The sequence below is a fragment of the Pantherophis guttatus genome, chromosome 3, assembly GCF_059756535.1.
Source record: "Pantherophis guttatus breed Tessera chromosome 3, ASM5975653v1, whole genome shotgun sequence".
Taxonomy (NCBI): Eukaryota; Metazoa; Chordata; class Lepidosauria; order Squamata; family Colubridae; genus Pantherophis; species Pantherophis guttatus.
In genome coordinates this window covers 210,853,647-210,877,497 of record NC_142065.1, presented here as the reverse complement: position 1 = coordinate 210,877,497, position 23,851 = coordinate 210,853,647, and the positions used below count along the sequence as shown (strand labels likewise).

Below are 23,851 nucleotides of genomic sequence, written 5' to 3'. Positions count from 1 at the left end.
TGATATTTTAGCACCCAGGTTTATCTGAGATATGCTGGACAGGTTGGCTCAAAACAATATAAATACAAAATATAAATAAATCCATCTATAACCAGAGCAACTGGATCTGTCCAAACCATCTAGGAGACATCTCAGTATAGAGTCCTTTGGTGCTCACTGAACTTGTTTTCTTGCAGACGTTTCATTACCCAACTAGGTAACCCCATCAGTGCTAGCTGATGATTAGCACTGATGTTGTTATCTTGTTGGCTTCAATCCTGGGCTACAGATATTCTCTTCTAGCGAGACATCTCAGTCAGGGGCGGGATTCAAAAATTTTAGCAGCCAGTTCTTGGCCTGGTTACTGGGCGGGCGTGGCCATGGTGGGCGTGACCTACTGGGCCTCTTGCCCCACAGCGGGGGGGGGGGTTCACCCTTCCTAAACTTCGGAGGCTTTCCTTGAGCCTCCGAGAGGATGAAAACAGCCTCCTCCAGGCTCCGGAGGCCTGTTTCCAGACTTCTAGAACTTCCGGGAGGCCTGTTTTTCACCCTGCCAGAGCCTCTGCGCAGGTGCTGCACTTACCTGGCATCCAAAATGGGCCGTGTGGAGACTCCTGGGAGGGGTGGGGTGGGGTGGGAGGGGCCAGCCAGTTCTTGCAATTACTGGTTCAGCAAACCAGATGTAAAATTACCATCCGGTTCCTACCTGAGCCGGTCTGAACCGGCTGTATCCGGTTCAGACCGTATCCCACCCCTGATCTCAGTGTCTTGATCGATCACTCAAATGCCCACAAAAGCAACCTATAGAAAGGCCATTTCCTCTAAGTCAACATTTTCTTACAAAACAAAGCCCATCTTAACTGAGCCTTGGTAGTACAGGGGTGTAAGGCACCCTGTTATTAAGCTGGTTATTAAGACCAGCTGCCTGCAATTACTGCAGGTTCGAATCTCACCAAGGCTCAAGGTTGACTCAGCCTTCCATCCTTTCTAAGGTAGGTAAATTGAGGACCCAGTTTATGGGGGCAATAAGCTGACTTTGTATAAATATACAAAAGGATGAAGGCTATTGCTGAGCACATTGTAAGCCGCCCTGAGTCTCCGGAGAAGGGCGGCATATAAATCAAATTAAAAAACAAAAAAAAACTGAGTTTCCCTTCTGGATGAGGAGGCTTGCAGCTCCAACATGCAATAAACAATCCCATCTGTAGCCACGAAAAATAGTGTTATTTCCCACCCTACCTCAACCCTCATTTTCAGAAGCTTTGCTGCTCCAAACAGCATCTGCTTTGGCTCTTCATTTTTAGCTCTGAAACAAGACATTCTTGAAAACAACAGACTTCTGTTTGTGGTCAGCCTTGGAGGCAAGATGGATGCTCTGCAACAAAGTTTGCTTTGGGCCAAGATGGGATGGGTTGTCTATACGAGACAGCCGTCCACCTCTGTTTAGAAGCACAGAGAATATATCTAGGTTTTTCTCGAGCCAAGCCAACAACTGACCATCAGTGTCTACGGAGATTCTCAGGCATCCAGGTTGTGGTTGTCTCAAAGGTGCTTTTTCAAAAAGCAGCTGGACTTGGTTTTTCCTTGAAGACATTTCACTTCTCATCAGGAGTGAAATCCAGCAGGTTCTGACAGGTTCTGGAGAACCGGTAGTGGAAATTTTGAGTAGTTTGGAGAACTGGCAAATGCCACCTCTGGCTGGCCCCAGAGTGGGATGGGAATGGAGTTTTTGCAGTATCTTTTCCCCAGGAGTGGGGAGGGAATGGGGATTTTGCAGTATCCTTCCCCTGCCATGGCCAGCAAGCCACGTCCACAAAGCCACACCACGCACACAAAGCCATGCCCACAGAACCAGTAGTAAAAAAAAAATTGGATTTCACCATTGCTTCTCATCCAAGCAGCCTCTTCAGTTCTAATTGAATGGTGGAGAATTTATATTCCTTGCAGTCATCTGGTCATTAGAGCTCTTTCTGAGAATCGTTGAGGCCACTTGGAGGTTTATCTGTGCCTTCAGAGTGACCTGAAGAGTGCAAATGGTTATGGAACCTTCTTGGAACTGATGAAAGAAACTGCTTGGAACTGCTGTGTTTTATAACACAGTCCTTTCAGCAGTTCCAAGAAGGTTGCTCACCCATTTGCACTACTCAGGTGACCCTGAGGGCACAGATAAACCTCCAAGTGGCCTCAACAACTCTCAGAAAGAGTCCAAACAATGAGATGACTTCAAGGATGACTTCAAGGAATATAAATTCTTCCATCCTCCACCATTCAGTTCAAATTGAAGAACCTTCTTGGATGAGAAGTGAAACATCTCCAAGGAAAAACAAAGGAAGTCCAGTTGCCTCCTGAAAAATGGGACAACTGACCATGAGGTTCCCACAGAATCACCCCTCTAAACTTTGCAGGCTGAACTACACCATCGACCTAACTGTCTACCATAGCTTACCACAACTCCAGCCCCCTCTCAGTTGAGTAGGAGTGATTGGAAGATGTTCTCCTGCCAGCTGGTGACTTTTGGCACAAGAAGACCAGCCCCTGTCTTAATAGATCAATTCCATTTTGGAGATTGAAAATGGAAGACTTGGAATGTTCCATACATCTCATGATTCATAATTTCTGATATTAATGGGGCAATGAATGAATGCATGACTCAATATTTCCCGTTATCACCAAAATTCACCTTTTGCACACGACGTCTTCTCTTCCACCCTGCTATTTACCAACTCAGCAGAACAACAAAGAAAGATTCGTGCGGGCTTTTGTGTGTGTGTGTGTGTATATATTCTGAATTTTCTTCGTCATAAACCAATTTGATCTGTGCTTCAACGCACCCACGTCTGTGCTTCCTTTGGCCTCATAATATTTTCCTTTTTTAAAGTAATACCATTGTATCTACATTCTCCCAGTGCAGTCCCATTTCCACATGGCAGAATACGGTGCAAATGTCAGAGTAATTTTGGCAATTACTGCTAGTCTATTTCCACTTAAGAGAGACTGCAGATGAGACCCCACTTAGCTGTTTGAAGGAAACCACGAATGTCACCCAGACATGGTCAATCTATCAATATTCCTCCCACACAAGTCTTCTTCTCACAACATGGTTAACCCTTGCACTGAGCTACCCAGCGGGATCTCTTTAACCAGAGCTTCAGAAAATATCCAATCACGTTAATAGAACTGATTTTTCCACTTGCAACGCATGGCTGTGAAAACTGGACCATTAAAAAGGCTGAGCACCAAAGAATTGAGGCCTTTGAACCAGGGGTGAAATCTATTTACCGGTTCGGAAGTGCGCGCGCCATCGTCACATCCTATTTTTGACCCTCTGCGCATGCACAGAGGGTTAAAACCATGGAGAAATGACATCCAGGCTGCCGCCGCTACCAGTTCACCAAACCACACGCCACTGGCGCTACCGGCTCGTGCAAGCCGAACCGAACCGGCAGGATTTCACCACTGCTTTGAACTACAATGCTGAAGAAGACTCCTGCGAGTCCCTTAAGAAGGCCAGATCCTGAAGAGGAAACTCAAATACTTTGGCCACCTAATGAGAAAGAAGGACTCACTGGAGAAGAACCTAATGCTGGGAAAGATGGAGGGCAAAAGAAGAAGGGGGCGACAGAGAATGAGGTGGCTGGATGGAAGCACCTTGAAGCAGTCGGCGTGAGCTTAAATGGACTCCAGAGGATGGTAGAGGACAGGAAGGCCTGGAGGAACGTTGTCCATGGGGTCACAATGGGTCGGACACAACTTTGCAACTAACAACAACAACAACATTTGATATTGGCCAAATGTGATTGGACACGCAACCAAAAAAGTGATTAATCATAAATTATAAGATGTCATCATAGATCATAAGGTACAACCAGCAAAGTGATGGTCATAAGATAGGAGAAGGTAACAGGAAAGATGAGAAAGATAATAGTACTATAGTGCTACTACAGGATTAGATATCCTTAGGCATAGGACAGTGCTGCGGGAGTTAGGTGTTTAGCAGAACGATGGCACTGTTGACCAGGAATCTGGAGAATGCATAGAAGGTGTATCTTCATCTCTGGAGGCTTTCAAGAAAAGATTGGACTGCCATTTGTCAGAAATGGTGTAGGGTCTCCTGTTTGAGTGGGTGGTTGGACTAGATGACCTATAAGGTCCCATCCAACTCTGTTAATCTGTTTAATCTGCAGAGTTGGCTCTGTGGGAAGAAATATCCATCTGGTTCAGTGCCAAGCCAGGAGAAAGACCCTGGAAACATGGAGGCTGATTGGAAAGATGGTTTAATGATGAAGCAGAACCAAGCACATGGTTCTGGTGCATCTGACCACATGGAGTTAAAAGTGGGGAGTCTTGGGCTTTGCACTTGAGCTTCCTGTTTCTGTGCAGGAACATATATTTTATTGGCTGTTGTCAGACTCCCATGGGGCCATGTAGGGGTCAAGTAGGGGTCATAGCTGGCTCTATAGGCAAAGTACAAATCCTAGGTGTTTGTCTGAGCTAGGTTTGGTTGAAGTTTGGACTGCTGAGATGATGTAATGAAGAGGCTTCTGTTCTGAAAGGGTGTTGGGCAATTCCTATTATGGCTTAATGGCTTTGTCCTGGTTTTGCTCTTGGGTGAGGGTATTCACTTATGAATAGAGCTATCTAGTTTTCAATAAGCTCTTTATCTCTTAAGTGCTTATGGCTAATAAGAAAGGTGGGGGCTGCTTTGTCCCTCTAAAAAAACATCTTTCTCCATTTCTCATCCAGGGAAATATAATATTCTGCCTCTTTAATATTTCCCAAAATATTTCATTCTTCTAGGAGAGGGGTGGGTGCTAACTTACTACAGCTCCATTATCTCTGCAAACCTTCAAGGCCATGGAAAGTCACCAGGAGAATACCCCATGTCCTAAGACACCCGGGAACATCCAGTGTCCTTAAGGGACCACCCAAAAGTACCAAGAACATACTTAACTATTTGAGCTGTTTCTGCTTCTTCTTCTTATCTTATCTATCCTATGTCAGTCTTTCTGGATGACTTCTTTTATCTATTGTATGCCAGCCTTGCTAGGTGGCTTACTTACCTAACAAAAGAGTATAAATGCAAACGTATTTCTGGTTACTCGGAGCTTCCTTTCTGTAAAAGGGCCCCGTCTTTACTCAGCTGAATAAACGCATAAGCTTAAAGACAACGCCTGGTATTCTAGCTCTATTTTATCCAGCCGCACCTCAGAACCAGCACGACAGGACAAGGGAAAAAACTGTCTTTGTGTCTAATTGTTTTGGGCATTCAATGCTCTATAGTAGTAATGGCTAACTTTTTTCTCGTCGTGTGCTGAAAGTGACAGCGCGACCCTCCCACTTCCATAATGCAATATGTGACCTCCTACGCATGCGTGCGCGACCCTCCCACTTCCCCTGCACCTCACACATGTGTGTGTGACACCCCCCCCCGGGTTTTGGCCTAGCAGGCCTTCCTGCAGACTCTAGGGCCCGAAACCGGGCTGGGGGGGGACGCACCCTCTCCATGCCCCGTTTTGGGCCTAGCAGGTCGCCCTGCAGCCTCCTGGGCCCAAAAATGGGCTGTGGGGGGGGGCACACCGCATCACCCATGCTCTGCCCATGCCCCCCTGCATGCACGCACAACCCCCACCGCTGCACATGCGTGCTACGCCCCTGCGCATATGCATGCATCTCCCACATGTGCCTCATTCTCCACGCATCCCAAAAATCAGCTGGCCGGCAGGAGGCACATGTATGCATGCAGGGTGGAGCTGAGCTGGGCAACGGCTCACATGCCCGCAAAGAGGGCTCTGCGTGCCAGTGTGGCACGCGTGCCACAGGTCCGCCATCACAGCTCTATAGGATTGTCCTGAGGGGACAATTTTTTTTTTTATAATTTGATTTATATGCCGCCCTTCTCCGGAGACTCAGGGCGGCTTACAATGCGTTAAGCAATAGCCTTCATCCTTTTGTATATTTATACGAAGTCAGCTTATTGCCCCCACAAACTGGGTCCTCAATTTACCTACCTTAGAAAGGATGGAAGGCTGAGTCGACCTTGAGCCTGGTAAGATTCGAACCTGCAGTAATTGCAGGCAGCTGTGTTAATAACAGGGTGCCTTAGACCACTGTACTACCAAGGCCCCAATGCTTTGAAACAGTTCTGCTTTGAAACAGTTTATGTCCAAGATTTGAGGGCTCTGTAGAAATCTCAGTCTTTATTCTGGCTCTTACTGTATACAGGTCCTCAATGGAAGGCACGCTGGCTGCAATTGGTTTTTGTTGTTTTTTTTTCCTGCAGTCCTAACTATCCATTGAAGTCTGTGCCTGTCCTGGGTCAAACGTCCTTGCCTGATTTCACTTTTTCCCACCTCTTTGTAGCCCACCTCCCTCCCCTCTCCCTGTAACCCCTGAGATTTCAGTTCCAGCATGTTGGCATCTGCTGCCCGCCATCCCAAAATCACGTCGCATGCATCACAATGTCACCATGCATATGGCAAGACTTATGCTCGTTTCGGTCAACAGATGCACCGTTTGCACGACGGTGGCAGGGTACATATAACATTTCTTGCTCCTGCATCCTTCTATGAATGCCCATCTGTTGGACAGGATGTTACTCCCCCAGTTTTCTTCATTCCAATATCCTATAGTAAGATTTGGTTTTTTTTTTTTTTTCTCTTCTAAGAGTTGACAAAATGAAAATGAATTATGCTTTTGACAGACCAGAATTTCATGAATTAGCTTGACCCTGTAGTAATAATATTCCTTATCTTCTTATGATAATAACTTTGCTGTTTATATCTTACTATTTATATTAAATGTTTTATTTAGTATCCTAGTATGATTTGTGTTGATTGCTTATTTAGTATCCGGAGTGTTGTATCTTATGATTTATGATGAATGTATTTTATGATTATACATTCATGATTATAATCATGATTTATGACTTGTTGCTTGTATGTACACTTATGCACCTGAGACAACTTCCTTGTGTGTCCAATCACACTTGGCCAATAAAGAATTCTATTCTATTCTATTCTATTCTATTCTATTCTATTCTATTCTATTCTATTCTATTCTATTCTATTCTATTCTATTCTATTCTATTCTACTCTACTCTACTCTACTCTACTCTACTCTACTCTACTCTATTATTTAGAACTCTCAAGTTTTCAATTCTATGAAACAATGGCAACAAGAATATAACAGAGAGAGATTTCTCTTTCTCTCCACACACACACCTCAAAAAAAAAAAAATCCAAAGAAACAAAAAACCCTCACAATACACACAACAATCAAAATATTTTAAAAAGTGCATCAAAAAAATCCAACAACACATAGATACATATTATCCCTTCTAGTTGAATACTCATTAATATATTACCACAATCCCACCCAAAAATTTTGAACTACTAAATCTATTTCCCAACTGTTGGCCTGTCTTCTATATGTTATGTTAGTGTTGAAATAATTAGTAGGAAGAACAATAACAGTAAAACAAAACAAAATTAAACATCTATATCTTTGATCAAGGCAAGGACCAGTCAAAGCATGGAACAACTCAAAGGAATAGTGGAAGATCGGAGGATGTGGAAAGACCTGGTCCATAAAATTGCCAAGAGTCAAACATGAATGAATGGATAACATCCTCCTCCTCCTCCTCCTCCATCATCATCATCATGGCTTCCTCCAGCAAAAGTCAACACTGACTATATGAACACTGTCTCTTACGTGCTATATGCGGTCTTCGCATTCATCAAATTGCAGTCAATATTTCAAAAATCCAAGCTTTTCAAGTCAGGCTTAAGCCAGAGATTGACAACTCTCATGTTCTGCGTGAGTTTATGTTTTGAGTGGAAACTAAAACTCATAACCCTCCGGAGGGCATCTGCACATCTACCTGTTCTGACCTAGGCTTCCTTAGAAAGTATACAACACAATCTTAGTCCCAGCAAACCTCTTTAATTCATACAGCTGTGAATTATTGTCTTTCCCATTCCAAAAGTTTTCTCAAACAGTGTTTACAAACACCCAACTTATCTCCCTTGGAAGGCTGCCAGAGAACTAATTGCCAAACACAGGGCAAAGCCAAACTTAGCACAGAGTCAAACGGAGCTTTTCCAGAGCTGTTACTGACCAGATGAACTAATTGCTTCCTGCAAAAGCTCACATCCCATTGGCTTCTCTTTTATGTCTCATGGGAGGGGCCAATCACCTCCAAGCCTTACTCCGAAGTCGACCCTCTTTTCTTAATTGTTCCTGTCTTCTGGCAGCTCTGCGCATGTGCACACTGGGAACAGGCTCACACTGTTCTTCTGCCTCGCTGATGTCAGACTCCGGAGACTCCGCAAGCAGCAAAGAACTACCAAATGGCCTTGGCTCCCTCTCTGCCTCCAACTCAGAGCCCTCATCCGAGCCTTCCCCAGACTCCAGGACTGGCCCATGTTCCTCCCCAACCTCCTCACTGTCTGAATCTGCTGCCAGCTCTGCTGGCCACTGGCGGGCCACAAAACTACCACGGCCAGTGTGAATTGGTTTGGAAACACACACTGCAGAAGGTTTGTCTAGTTTCCCTGCTTCCAAAGGAACCTCATTTTCTGCCTTCTTTCCTTGGTTCCACTTTTTAATCCTTGTGTTGTACTTAGCGCAAGCAACCTAGGACCTCATTTATTGTACACTGCCGTATATTTTGCGGTCCTTTCAACCGAGAATTATACTTGGGGTGCAAAGCAAATGGCAGTCAGTTGCAAAATGGGAGCCCATCATGCCAAGCATTTTGACGGCAACGAGGTACAAAAGTTCATCCCTAGTGTTGCAAACAATCTCTCCCTGATGGACGTGAAACGAGTTAAAGGGTCTTAGCTGAAGCCTGCTTGAAATGGAGGCCATGCTGTCCATCAGTCCAGCCATTGCTTCCCTACATAAAGAAATGACAAATCTCATCGTGGAACTTAGCCGCAAACGTCATTGTTATGCCAGCTTGGAAACGGTGAACCAAGCAGGCCCGGAGATGGATTCTCCCCCCCCTCTAATTGGTGTCTCTGGGTCAATTCCAAAGAATCTCAGAAATTGGGTTGGAAATGATGGGGAGGTTCTCCCTTCCACCTCCCTTTTCAGGGGAAATAAGAAAGGCATTGATCCCACTAGTGAATCGAATGCCTTTTTGACAATGGTAAACGAAGGAAAAAGAAGCTGGATTCCAACAGCAGGAACAGTCGGTCTGTTTGTTCGTTCATGTTTCACATCTTGATTAAACCCTCGAAATATAAAACAGTACATAAAACAATTAAGAGGTCAAAGTTAAAACTGAAGTTAAAAATGATAGCAGTTTTTTAAAGAAAGCAAGAATGATTAGCCAAGGTGGGTTGAGGACATATTTGCAGATCGCTCACATTTTGGAAACGAACTGGACACAACTCCTTCCCTGCTATATGATTGCTATAGGGGGCATTGCATGCCAACAACAATTAGACAGAGGAACAGTTTTTTCCTGAATACCTAATTCTAGCCTTTGACAAAATACGGTGACTATGACATTCTGTCTAATGTGTATATGAATGAAGCTATAGAGTGTGGCTGTGGTATTATTTATTCTTTTATTATCTCTTATTTCCCCCTGCTATTGGTTACACACTTGTAGTAGTAGTAGTAGTAGTAGTAGTAGTAGCAGTATTAGTATTTTCTCAGTTGTTTTGCAAGTACACTGAGTGCTTCTGAACCGGGGATTAATTTCTTGTGTGGTTAACCACAGTTGGCCAAATAAAATCTTCTCTTCTCTTCTCTTGTCTTCTCTTCTCTTCTCTTCTCTTCTCTTCCCTTCCCTTCCCTTCCCTTCCCTTCCCTTCCCTTCCCTTCCCTTCCCTTCCATTCCATTCCATTCCATTCCATTCTCTCTTTCTTCTCTTCTCTTCTCTTCTCTTCTCTTCTCTTCTCTTCTCTTCTCTTCTCTTCTCTTCTCTTCTCTTCTCTTCTCTTCTCTTCTCTTCCCTTCCCTTCCCCTCCCCTCCCCTCCCCTCCCCTCCCTTCCCTTCCCTTCCCTTCATCTATTCTGTTCTGTTCTGTTCCGTTCCATTCCAATTCACTCCAGTCCTCTCCAGTCCACTCCATTTTTCAAGGATCTCCCCAGACTGCTTGCCTTCTCCTGGAAACCAGTAAATATGTTTTACAGTCCAGGCATATTTCCCTTGCAGCTGTGCAAGTTTGTTGTTGTTAGCTGTGAAGTTGTGTCCAACCCAGCACGACCCCATGGACAATGTTCCTCCAGGCTTTCCTATCCTCTACCATCCCCCGGAGTCCATTTGTATACACACACACACACACACACACTTCTCTTCTCTTCTCTTCTCTTCTCTTCTCTTCTCTTCTCTTCTCTTCTCTTCTCTTCTCATCTCATCTCATCTCATCTCATCTCATCTCATCTCATCTCATCTGTATGGTATGCTATGCTACACTAAGCTACGCTACTCCATTCCACTCCATAGAACATAGAATAACAGTGTTGGAAGGGACCTTGGAGGTCTTCTAGTCCAACCCCCTGCTTGAGCAGGAGATGCCATACCTTTTCAGACAAGGGGCTGTCCGGTCTCTTCTTAAAATTTCTTCTTCATTCCATTCCATTCCATTCTGTTCCATTCTATCTCTGCTAACAGATGGTTGACAGAGGCAAAGGCAAGTGTCTCATGGCACTTGACCAATTGAACATGTTTAAGTGAAGCTACAGGTTGCTTTCCCATTTCTTATAAAGGCTGATGGTGTTCATTATAATGAGGTGGAAGAGAGAGGGAGGGAGGGATACTTAGCCCGGGGAGATAGAATTTGATCTGCCTTGATATTTTTAATCCAAACCCAGTTCAATTTCCCCAGCTGATTCATTATGCAAAAGAACATAACACCTACTCTTTGGTATTTTCACTTATCATAAATTCTTCCCTTCCCCCCCCCCCTCCAAATTCCAGCTCAAATGGCAGATATTAGGGGAAAATCTGCACAAAGGGCCATGTGAAAATAGCATCGCCAAATATATTTCCTTAGAGAAGTGCTTGTCAGATAGATCTATTATGGAAAACCATGCAGAAAAAACATGCACGTTGAAGCAAAGGGCCCAACTGTAAATCTCAGTTTGAAATTAAAACTTTAAGGTGGTTGAAATTAAGAGTTGGTTTGGATATGTAGGCTAAGTCCACAAGTCGAAAATTGACTCGGGGAATTCACAAAACAAACAGAAGGATGGACTTAAGAAGACTTATTAAGGCACAAGAAGCAATTATTCCGTTTTGTTCAATGGTGGTAAGATCCACCTCAAGTGCTGTTCCCAACTATGGGCATCATACATGAATTTAGCAGAATTGGAACAAGAATGATCAAGAGAGTAGTAACTAACTTTTAAAAATAGAGATTAAAGAATAGCGATAGTACTTACGTACTGCTTCACAGCCCTCTCTAAGTGGTTTACAGAGTCAGCCTCTTGTCCCCAACAATCTGGGTCCTCATTTTACCCACCTCAGAAGGATGGAAGACTGAGACAATCTTCAGCTAGTCAGCATCGAACTCCTGACTGTGGGCAGAGTCAGCCTGCAATACTGCATTCTAACCATGGAAGGAAGGAAGGAAGGAAGGAAGGAAGGAAGGAAGGAAGGAAGGAAGGAAGGAAGGAAGGAAGGGCCATCGCACTTAGACTTATATACCTCTTCACAGTGCTTTTACAGCCCTCTCTAAGAAGTTTACAGAATCAGGATTTTGGCCCCAACAATCTGGGTCCTCATTTTACTGACCTCGGAAGGATGGAAGGCTGAGTCAACATTGAGCCGAACAGGATCGAACTTCTGGCAGTCAGAAGAATTAGCCTGCAATACTGCATTCTAACCACTGTGCCACCATGCCTCTAAAGAAGGATGAATAACAGAAGAGTAGAAAGATTTTTTTAATGAGATATGGATGTCCCAAAAGTGTTTTTCAAAAGACAATTGGACTTTAATGGGGAGGAGATTCTTTCTTTCTTTCTTTCTTTCTTTCTTTCTTTCTTTCTTTCTTTCTTTCTTTCTTTCTTTCTTTCTTTCTATGAGAATTGATTGAGGATTGAGAACCTCCATAGACATGCAATATGGAGAACCTACAAAGAATTAAATGAAAAGACAGAAACTTAAAAAACTGCCAGGAAAAGACTCAGGGATCCATCAAATCTGTCCTTTGTGTGTTTTCTTTCTTTGTGTTTCTTTTTAATTTATTAATCATTTTTAATTATTAATTTTTTTATTGGGCTTGTTGCCCAGTCAGCCAGATGTTCAGATAGGATATGGCATTTTTGTCCGCCTATTAAGTCCTTCTCAAAGACCTGGGATACGCAGGTGTGGATGTTTGATGGTATTAGAGGTATTGTCACAGGATGTAAGCAGTTCCAAGTAAAGCTGCCTTAGTGAAGAGAAGAGAAGAGAAGAGAAGAGAAGAGAAGAGAAGAGAAGAGAAGAGAAGAGAAGAGAAGAGAAGAGAAAACAATAGAGTAGAGTAGAGTAGGGTAGGGTAGGGTAAGGTAGGGTAGGGCAGGGCAGGGGAGAAGAGAAGAGAAGGGAAGGGAAGGGAAGGGAAGGGAAGGGAAGGGAAGGGAAGGGAAGGGAAGGGAAGGGAAGGGAAGGGAAGGGAAGGGAAGGGAATAAAAACAATAGAGTAGAGTAGAGTAGAGTAGAGTAGAGTAGAGTAGAGTAGGGTAGGGTAGGGTAGGGTAGGGTAGGGTAGGGTAGGGTAGGGCAGGGGAGAAGGGAAGGGAAGGGAAGGGAAGGGAAGGGAAGAGAAGAGAAGAGAAGAGAAGAGAAGAGAAGAGAAGAGAAGAGAAGGGAAGGGAAGGGAAGGGAAGGGAAGGGAAGGGAAGGGAAGGGAAGGGAAGGGAAGGGAAGGGAAGGGAAGGGAAGGGAAGAGAAGAGAAGAGAAGAGAAGAGAAGAGAAGAGAAGAGAAGAGAAGAGAAGAGAAGAGAAGAGAAGAGAAGAAAAAAACAAGAGTAGAGTAGAGTAGAGCAGAGCAGAGCAGAGCAGAACAGAGCAGAACAGAGCAGAACAGAGCAGAGCAGAACAGAACAGAACAGAACAGAACAGAACAGAACAGAATAGAAAGCTGGAAGGGACCTTGGAGGTCTTCTAGTCCAGCCCCCTGCTCAAGCAGGAGAACCTATACTATTTCAGATAAGTGACTATCTACTATGTAGTCTCTTCCTAAAAACCTCCAGTGATTTTGCAATTGACCGTTGGTAAATTTGTCAATGCCAATGATGCTGAAGTGCTGCTCCAGTTTTTGGGGGTTGGCACCCAAGGTGCCGATTACTATTGGTGCTACTTTTGATTTCTTTGATTTCTTTTTAGTTTAGTTTAGTGTTTTGTTTTTTTGGTCAGAGGATAGACACGTGTTTATCCCAAGCATGTTTAAACTCGGATTCTGACCGGGGTTGATCGAATGTCCATTTCTGACGTGCTTTAGAAAGGAGCAAAGAAGACGAGCAAGGAATTAAAATGCAAGTCACACGAGGAAAAGGCCTGAAATACATGAATGCATTCCATCTTCTCGATTTGGATATTTTCAGCTTGGTTCTTTCCTCCCAAGAATGCTTCAGCTCAACCAAGAACCATTAAACTCCTTTTCTTGGTGCTCAACGCCTCGCCCCCTTATTACCTTCAATTAATGTCATTAGCAATTCGGAAAGATTGGCAAACGGAGACAGTAGAACGCTGTTAATGTTGCGAAGCTTAATGGGAATGTCCTCGTGCGGCAGTGTTTTCTGGGATGTGTCATCTCCGTTCACACTTAGATGAAGGAGTCTGCGGATTGGATTTCACCCGGGTGATTCCAGCTGCACATCTGCCGTGCCCAAAACGAACTCAGGTTGATGGGAATTGGTTTCCCAGGGTTTCAGAATAGCGCTTCGTTAGTTTAGGGTTTTTAAATGCTCCCCTTCGATCACTGCATCACACGTTCTAAAAGTGAAGACAGAAAAGTTTTCTTCCTAACCGGTTTTACTATTTATTGTATTCACACAACATATGTTACTGAATTAACTGTTTTTGGGCACAGCAACACTTCTGCATCATTGCCAAGAAGAACCAGGTTCTACCTACGTAAACCAAGATATTATGCAGCCCTAGTTCAGTGAAATCACAATTCACTAGTTTCTAGCCTTTTTTTCTTCTGGCAGCCAGCAGACCCTTTGCTGCCCATTGGGAGACTAAGATAGATCTATTTCGGCCTTATAAGGCCTCATCAGTTAGCCACACCCTCATCTCATGTACTGGGGAGAAATTTCCTGACAGTGAGAGCAATTAATCAGTGGAACGACTTGCCTCCAGAAGTTGTGAATGCTCCAACACTGGAGGCTTTTAAGAAGAGATTGGATAACCCTTTGTCAGAAATGGTGTAGGGTCTCCTGCTTGAGGAGGGGGGTTGGACTAGAAGACCTCCAAGGTCCCTTCCAACTATGTTAGTCCGTTATTCCTGGGGCTACCCTGGGGCTGCCCTCGAAGACCACTCGGAGGCTTCAGCTGGTGCAGAATGCGGCCGCGCAGGTTGTGACGGGAGGGTCCCGATACTCCCATGTTACACCTCTCCTGCACGACTGTGCATTGGTTACCGGTTGCCCTCCGGGTGAGATTCAAGGTACTGGTGATGACCTATAAAGCCCTACATGGCTTAGGCCCAGGATCCTTGTCGGACCATCTGCAGCCAACAACGGCTTCCCATCGCCCAGTGCGTTCTCACAGGGAGGGCCTTTTCCGGGTGCTGGCGGCTAGACAATGTCGGCTGGCGGCCCCCAGGGGTAGGGCTTTCTCTGTGGGCACTCCCACCCTTTAGAATCAACTCCCCCTGGGGCTCCGGTTGGCTCCTGACCTTCGCACCTTCCACCGCGAATTAAAAACATGGCTGTTCACATCGCCCAGCCTGGACTGAGGGGTTTTTTGATTATTTTAATGGGTTTTAATATATGTTTAAACCAGGGGTGGGTTCTAAATTTTTTTACTACAAGTTCTGTGGGCGTGGCTTATTTTGTGGGTGTGGCTTGGAGGTCATGTGACTAGGTGGACGTGGCTAGATGGTCAGAGTCATTTCTGGAAGGTCCTCGCACTTACGACCGGACTCATTTGTTTGCTTTTAACACTGATCAGCTGTAGGGCGGCCCTTTGAAGCCCCGCGGCAAGAGTTTAAACAGTTTTTTCCCTCTAGTCATCAGCTGGGACTCAGGAGGCAGCAATAGATTGGGGGTGGGAACAAATAAAAGGTAAGAATAATGTGGCTGGGGGGGAGTGGGAGGTCGGGGGGGGAGAACCAGTTTGGTGACATCATATCATCACCGCTACCGGCTCGGCCGAACCAGACCGAACCAGGAGGAACCCACCACTGGTTTAAACTATATATTTATACATTTATGCATTTTATGTATGTATACTTATGTATTTTATGTCTTTTATTACCTTTGTTTTTACTTGTTGTGAGACGCTCTGAGTCCTATGGAGATAGGGCGGCATACAAATTATATATTAAATAAATAAAATAAATATTCCGAATGGTACCATTTCAGAAGGCAGACGAATGCAGTCATTCCTTGACTTATGACCTCAGCCGGGATCAGAAATCAAAACCTTCTGCCCAAGTTTGGATTAGATACTGCTCTTGTGTCACCCCTAGTCCTTCTTTTCTTTAGACATACCCAATTCCTGCATCCTTTCTTTTAGCCTCCAGTCCCCGAATCACGTCCGTTGCTATTCTCTGCACTCTTTCTGGAATCTCAACGTTGTTTTTCCATCACCAAGTGGCTGCTTGCTTTTTTGTGGTGTTGTGTGTGTTTGTGTGTGTGTATTTAAAAGACCAGGACTTCATTTTGCAACCTTACATTATATGATCCCATAACATATTTACTTGGAAAACAACCAAGCTATGCTCGCATATTGGTCAAAAATACATACACGTAGGATTGCAGATTTCATTTTCGTAGGATGTTTTTATTTCCCCCTTAAAACTGTGTGAGTCATTGGCCTTTTGCTGTATCCAAGGGAAATTCAATTTGTTCATCACAAGCTTTCAGCTACAATTCTTCCCCTTACCGATTTTGCATCTATTTATTGACCTTGGGATTATTTTACATTAATTCACCGAATAGCCTTGTCCTTTGTTACCTTGGCATTTTACTCAATTACTAACCCGGTAAAGACATGCTAACTATTTTAGAGATCCCACCACCCTCCTTTTCATAGATTTCCTAGCAATCGTTTCATTATATCATTAAAACTACTTTCGTTGGTGTTATCTGCTCACGGTGGCCAGAGACCCTTTATCAAATTTCAGTCATTGTATCTCTGAAAGATGCTATTGTAAAATATGGAGAGAAAAAAAATTAAAAACTCTGATGCCTAATTTATGAGAGGAACCTGTCTGACAATCGAATGACCTTCTCTTTCTGTCTGGTTATTAAACTGTTTGTGATCTAATAAAATGCTGGTTATACACTCCTTTTCATTGTGGATTTAATTTCCTACCTGACATTTAGATTGAAAAAGAGTATGGACTGGGAGCAAAGATTTGCCATCAGCAGATCTGCAAGGATCCCTGCCCCTATCTCTGGACTGACAGGTGTTTGTTTGACGTGTAGCGGCTCCTGAGTGAATGCTTTTGTAATGTATATTATCTCTATTAAAAACAGAAACAGAAAAAGTCACCAGAGAACATCACATGGACAACAGAGCCTGGATAGCTCAACAGACAGAAGCACTGTAATTTAAGACCAGCTGTCTGCAATTAAAGTAAGATCGAATCTCGCCAGGCTCAAGGTTGACTCAGCCTTCCATCCTTTCTAAGGTAGGTAAATTGAGGACCCAGCTTGTGGGGGCAATAAGCTGACTTTGTATAAATATATAAAAGTATGAAGGCTATTGCTTAACGCACTGTAAGCTGCCCTGAGTCTCCGGAGAAGGGCGGCATATAAATCATTTTTTTTTAAAAAAACTCTTCAATTGTCAAATCTGTCAATAACCAAGAATACAAAATAACAGAGTTGGAAGGGACATTGGAGGTCTTCTAGTCCAACCCCTTGCTCAAGCAGGAGATCCTATGCCATTTCAGACATAATCTGAATGATTTCAGAATGATTATCCAGTCTCTTCTTGAAAACTTGGTGAAGCATTCACAACTTCTGGAGGCAAGTTGTTCCATCGATTCATTGTTCTAGTTGTCAGTAAATTTCTCCTTAGTTCTAGGTTCTTGATTAGTTTCCGTCTATTGCTTCTCATGTCCTGCCCTCAGGTGCTTTGGAGAATAGCTTCTCTTCTCTGTGACAGCCCCTCAAATATTGGAAGACTGCTATCATGTCGACCAAAAAGCAGAGACAGGATATGAGAGTAATAATCATAAAGAAAAGACAGTAATGATAGATAGATAGATAGATAGATAGATAGATAGATAGATAGATAGATAGATGGATGGATGGATGGATGGATGGATGGATGGATGGATGGATGGATGGATGGACGGACGGACGGACGGATGGATAGCTAGATAAATAGATAGATAGATAGATAGATAGATAGATAGATAGATAGATAGATAGACAGACATAAATAGATAGATATAGATATATAAATGACAGACAGAGACAGACAGACATAGGTGAGAGAGAAAGAGAAAGATCAGATAGATAGATAGATAGATAGATAGATAGATAGATAGATAGATAGACAGATAGACAGATAGACAGATAGACAGATAGACAGATAGATGACAGACAGATGAGAGAGATGAGATAGATAGTTGACAGACAGACATAGATGAGAGAGAGATGAGATAGATAGATAGATAGATAGATAGATAGATAGATAGATAGATAGATAGACAGACAGATAGACAGATAGACAGATAGATAGACAGATAGATAGATAGATGACAGACAGATGAGAGAGATGAGATAGATAGTTGACAGACAGACATAGATGAGAGAGAGATGAGATAGATAGATAGATAGATAGATAGATAGACAGATAGACAGATAGACAGATAGACAGATAGACAGATAGACAGATAGACAGATAGATGACAGACAGATGAGAGAGATGAGATAGATAGTTGACAGACAGACATAGATGAGAGAGAGATGAGATAGATAGATAGATAGATAGATAGATAGATAGATAGATAGATAGATAGACAGACAGATAGACAGATAGACAGATAGATAGACAGATAGACAGATAGATGACAGACAGATGAGAGAGATGAGATAGATAGTTGACAGACAGACATAGATGAGAGAGAGATGAGATAGATAGATAGATAGATAGATAGATAGATAGATAGATAGATAGATAGATAGATGACAGACAGACATAGATGAGAGAGAGATGAGATAGATAGATAGATAGATAGATAGATAGATAGATAGATAGATAGATAGATAGATAGATAGATAGATAGATAGATGACAGACAGACATAGATGAGAGAGAGATGAGATAGATAGATAGATAGATAGATAGATAGATAGATAGATAGATAGATAGATAGATAGATAGATGACAGACAGACATAGATGAGAGAGAGATGAGATAGATAGATAGATAGATAGATAGATAGATAGATAGATAGATAGATAGATAGATAGATAGATGACAGACAGACATAGATGAGAGAGAGATGAGATAGATAGATAGATAGATAGATAGATAGATAGATAGATAGATAGATAGATAGATAGATAGATAGATAGATAGATGACAGACAGACATAGATGAGAGAGAGATGAGATAGATAGATGATAGAGATAGATATATAGATAGATGATAGATAGATAGAGAGAGAGAGACAGAGACAGAGACAGAGGCAGAGACAGATATGGGCCATCCTGGTGATAAACTAAGAGTTAGCTGCAATATATATTTATGTAGGTAAAGGTTTCCCTGTCCAGTCGTGTCTGAATTTAGGGTGCAGTTCTCATCTCCATTTCTTGACCGAGAGACCTAACATTGTCTGAAGAGGCTTCGGTGGTCATGTAGCCAGCATGGCTATATGCCAAAGGCACACAGAATGCTGTTTTCTTCCCACCAAAGGGGTACCTATTTATCTACTCACATTTGCGTGCTTTTGAACTGCCAGGTGGGCAGGAGCTGGAGCGAGGAACGGGAGCTCACCCCGTCACACAGCATTGGGTCTCGAACCTAGGCTGTCAGCTTTCCAGCTGACAAGCTCAACCTCTTCAACCAGTGTGTATATATATATCTCCATGACTCAACCTCATCCTCGTGGTTGCTAACAGAGCGGGAGCCAAAGGTTGATGTGTGAGAGAAGGCGAAACCTGCAGCCAGGAAGATAAGAACAGAGAAAAGAAATTGCATGGATGAATTTCCGAAAGGCTGTTGTATCTTTTCCATTTTGCTCTTCAGCACTGCTGTTAATCTCAAACAAACAGAAGGAGGGACGATGTCCAGTCTATGGGAAATGTGCGGTCTTGTGACTTCACAGGTGCCAAGATCTTGGGCGTATGGCAACTGCTTCAGCAAGACAAGCTAGGCAACATTGATTGCAACTTCAAAGAAACTGAATCCTTCCAGTGAAGCGAGGACATTTTGCCAAGTTGTGTTTTGGTGTTGTGTTTGCCATTAGCTCAGAGGCCTTGGGCCAAACTCTGCTCAGATCAGGCTGGGTCTGAGTGAAGACTTCACTGTGTAGTATTCAGGGAGGCCCAGGAAAGTGTGTAGCTGGTATGATAAGACTTGTCTTTTTCTCTGACCCATAGACTAGCGGGGAAGAATAACCCTGCCAATTTAATTTATTTAATTTATTTATTTATTCAATTTATATACCGCCCTTCTCCTAGTGGACTCAGGGCGGTGCACAGCCAGAACTAAAATACATAACAATACAAAATTTAAAATTAATTAAAAGAATTATATACTTTGGCCCGAATTAAAACAATATGAATTAAAACCCATTAACAGATTAAAACTAAACAATTAATAACAATTAAAAACTAAAAAATTTATTTGTGTCTCCTGCCTTATTTTATTTTTTTTCAGTTGTTCCATTTAGCCATCTAGTACCAGTTTTACTTTAAAAAAAAAAAAAGAAATTACAATTTCTTTGAGACCTTTTGTAGCACTTATACCAGAGGTGGGTTGCCCCTGGTTCGGACCGGTTCTATAGAACCGGTAGTAAAACTGGTGGGAGGCTCCGCCCACTGACCCTGATGTCATGAGAAGCAATCTGCGCATGCACAGAAGCAAGGCGTGTGCGTGAGCAAACCGAGCGCGTGCGCGCGATCCCATTGCGAACCAGTAGTAAAGGTAAGTAGAACCCACCCCTGACTTATACACTTGTGTTGTGGCTCCGTTACCTGAGCCTGTGTCATCGGCAGGAGAGGACTCCGAGAGTGAAGGAGAGGAGTTGGCAAGGCCTCCCTCTCCAGGACCCTCCTCTCTGGCAATGCCTTCGGTGTCCGCTGAAGGGCAAGAGATAGGGCCGGGGCCAAGCATGTCCATGCAGCCACAGATGGACAGTGATGAGGGTAATGAGTCTTGGCTGGATCCACGCCAGCGTCGCAGAGATAAGCGTGCGCAACAGAAGAAAAGGCGTGCCCGAGATTAGGCTGAGTCACTGGACCACACCCCACAGGATACAAAAGGGAGCGTGGTGGCCAGTCAAAGCTTGTGACGAACAAAGCTGAAAGCTTCCACGCCATTCTGCATTGCCGGACTTTTGCTATAGACTTTGCTGGAGTATCTCTGGACTTGATTAACTCCATAATTATTGAGCTGTTTCTTTTGATGTACCAGGAGTGGGGAGAAGTTATCTCTCCTCTTCGTAAATAATAAACTCTTGGCAGGCAGCCACTAGGTTGTTGCCAAGTTCCATTATCTTAAGGAAAAGGATTTTGCCGGCTGGTTTGGTCTTTAACTCTTGAACATCTGTTGGTGTGTGTGCATGTGGTTGGGGACAGAACAACTTGTTTGTTTGTTGTTTAACAAATTTATAAAGCTGACAAACTCACATGTAGGTGATTCCGGGCAGCTTACAACATTTAAAAAATGGTCTCCAGGCCTTCTGACAAAATCACATTTTTAGGGCCGGTCAGAAAAGCAGAAGGGTAGAGCCAACCATACCTCAGGAGGAATGAGATTCCATAGAGAAGGGGCCACCACTGAAAAGGCCTTGTATTGGTGGCTCAGTGGCTAAGACGCTGAGCTTGTCGATCAGAAAGGTCAGCAGTTCGGCGGTTTGAATCCCTAGTATAGGTCTCCTGCGTGAGCAAGGGGTTGGACTAGATGACCTCCAAGCTCCCTTCCAACTCTGTTACACCTGGACAATCCCTAATCAATGGGACTGGCAACATGCCTTCTCTTTCCATCCTGGTGGGCTGGGTAGATGTAATAGGGTTGTTTTAGTATGCAATTATCTCCAATATTTAAATTTTCACATCTACTGTCGAGCCCTGGCCGGGACTCGACACATTTGGGGGAAGGAGAGTGGGACACACGGAGGCAACAGCTACCTGTAAAGAAGCTGGGACAGTAGTGGGAGGCCAATTCAGTCGGCGAGTGGATGGCAGACATCAAAAGGCTGTCAGCAAAGCAGCAGGAGGCCAAGGACAACTGTGGGAAGGTTCCCGGCTCCCGGTATTATCTGGCAACTTGTGATGACATCCCAAAGCGCCGAAGAGAAAGGTTTTTTTATTAAGAAAAACTAAAGGAGAAGGCAGGACAAGGTGGGATAATAATAAATATCATCTAATAAACATTTTAGTAATAATTCTACAATTTGTTCTATTGGACTTTAGCTGTCCCTATTCCTAAACCTTGGCTAAGGAATGCCCCAGGAGTTCTCTGATACACATTTTATTTGCTGCAGGCCATCTCTATTCCTAACTTTTAGCTGAGACCTGCAAGTTGCCTAACTCTTTGTTAATTTTATCAGCTTTCTAACTACCCAGAATTGTTACAAGCTTTACACGTGCATATTTCCTGTGGATAAGCATTCTTTGTTCTTGCCAGACAGACTCCACAAAGACAGGCTTCCTGATTTACTTTAAAGTGTCTTGCTCTTTATTTTAGCAGACATCCCATCAACCTTATACCATCCTCAACATATGGTTGTCTAATCTTTTCTTGAAAATCTTTAGTGATGGAGCACCACAACTCCAAGAGACAAGCTATTCCATCGATTAATCGTTGTCACCAGTGGTGGGTTTCAAATTTTTTTTTACTACCGGTTCTGTGGGTGTGGCTTGGTGGGCGTGGCATAGCTTGGTGCGTGTAGCATGGTGGGCGTGGCAGAGGAAGTTTACTGCAAAATCCCCATTTCCTCCTGATCAGCTGGGACTTGGGAGGCAGAGAATAGATGGGGGCAGGGGCAGCCAGAGGTGGTATTTGCCGGTTCTCCGAACTACTCAAAATTTCCACTACCGGTTCTCCAGAACCAGTCCGAACCGGCTGAATACCGACTCTGCCCTGACCCTTATGTGATGTCTTCTGTATGTAGATGTCTTCTGCCTACGTGCCATCCAGACATTTCTAACACCCTTTGAAACTGATGTAGGGAAAAAAATAACATTTATAAGCTTACCCTAGGAAGCTTGGAAATCTCCAGAGCCAGGGCTGTAATAAGAGATGAGTTGACAAGTATGGATTAATTTTTTTCATTACAGCTGCTTTCTCTGTGAAGCCGAATTGGGCTCCGTTCCAGACAGAAGAGAAGGTACTTGCAAAGGGCACGCTCAGAAAAGCGAGCAACTACAGGCGGTTTGGTAAAAGGGGGCGACATTTTGAACTGAATTGCGAGTGTTTATGATAACAAAAGAAGGAACTGACCTTAGATTAATGATAGAAGGACCGGCCTTAGTTAACTGAGGAAAAATCCTTGCTTCTGTTTGCAAATAAATATGTGGCTGTCTCTGACTGCTATCAGGTGCTCAAGCAAGATTGTAAACAGGCATTTGGTCACCTAACAGATTAACAGAGTCAGAAGGGACCTTGTAGGTCATCTAGTCCAACCCCTCGCCCAAGCAGGAGACCCTACCCCATTTCTGACAGATGGCTGTCCAGTCTCTTCTTGAAAGCCTCCAGTGATGGAGCTCCCACAGCCTCTGAAGGCAACTTCTGTTCCATGGGTTGATTGCTCTCACTGTCAGGAAATTTCTCCTTATTTCCAGGTTGAATCTCTCCTTGGTCAGTTTCCATCCATTATTCCTTCTCTGCAGTGGTGGGTTTCAAAAATTTTTACTACCGGTTCTCTGGGTGTGGCTTGGTGGGGCGTGGCTTGGCTTGGTGGGCATGGCATGGCTTGGTGGGCGTGGCAAGGGAAGGATACTGTAAAATCTCCATTCCCACCCCACTCCAGGGGAAGGATATTGCAAAATCCCCATTTCCTCCCGATCAACTGGGACTTGGGAGGCAGAGAATAGATGGTGGCGAGGCCAGTCAGAATTTTTACTACCGCTTCTCCGAACTACTCAAAATTTCTGCTACTGGTTCTCCAGAACTGGTCAGAACCTGCTGAAACCCACCTCTGCTTCTCTGGTCTTCAGGTGCTTTGGAAATTAGCTTTTTACTACCTCTACCTGGGGGCCAAGAGTTTAAACACCAAAGGTCCTTGAAGACTTTATGCCACATCGACAATGGACATTGATTGAATCAGAGTCAGAGCTGGAAGGGACCTTGGAGGTCTTCTAGTCCAGCCCCTTTCTCAAGTGGGAGATCCTATACCATTTGAGACAAGTGGGTGTCCAGTCTCTTCTTAAAAACCTCCAGTGATGAAGCACCCACAACTTCTGGAGGGAAGCTGGTTAATTGTCTTCACTGTTAAGATGTTTCTCCTTAATTCCAGGTTACTTCTCTCCTTGGTGTTAGTTGATTGTAAGGGCTCTCAAACTTTCAAGATCTATTCC

The 23,851-nt window shown here is 43.7% G+C and overlaps 1 protein-coding gene across 1 annotated transcript in view; it reads right to left on the bottom strand.

The window, feature by feature from the left end:
- Positions 1 to 1,937: 1,937 nt before the first annotated feature.
- The window catches only part of LOC148114983 (uncharacterized), a 56,009-nt gene continuing 34,095 nt past the window's right edge, over positions 1,938 to 23,851 (bottom strand). Inside the window, exons 2-6 of the mRNA XM_087890773.1 lie at positions 18,080 to 18,687; positions 17,773 to 18,013; positions 17,615 to 17,702; positions 17,345 to 17,546; positions 1,938 to 1,999 (exon numbers count right to left, since the gene is read on the bottom strand). Coding sequence (XP_087746899.1) covers positions 1,938 to 1,999; positions 17,345 to 17,546; positions 17,615 to 17,702; positions 17,773 to 18,013; positions 18,080 to 18,687 — 1,201 coding nt within the window. The remainder of the gene's footprint in view (positions 2,000 to 17,344; positions 17,547 to 17,614; positions 17,703 to 17,772; positions 18,014 to 18,079; positions 18,688 to 23,851) is intronic.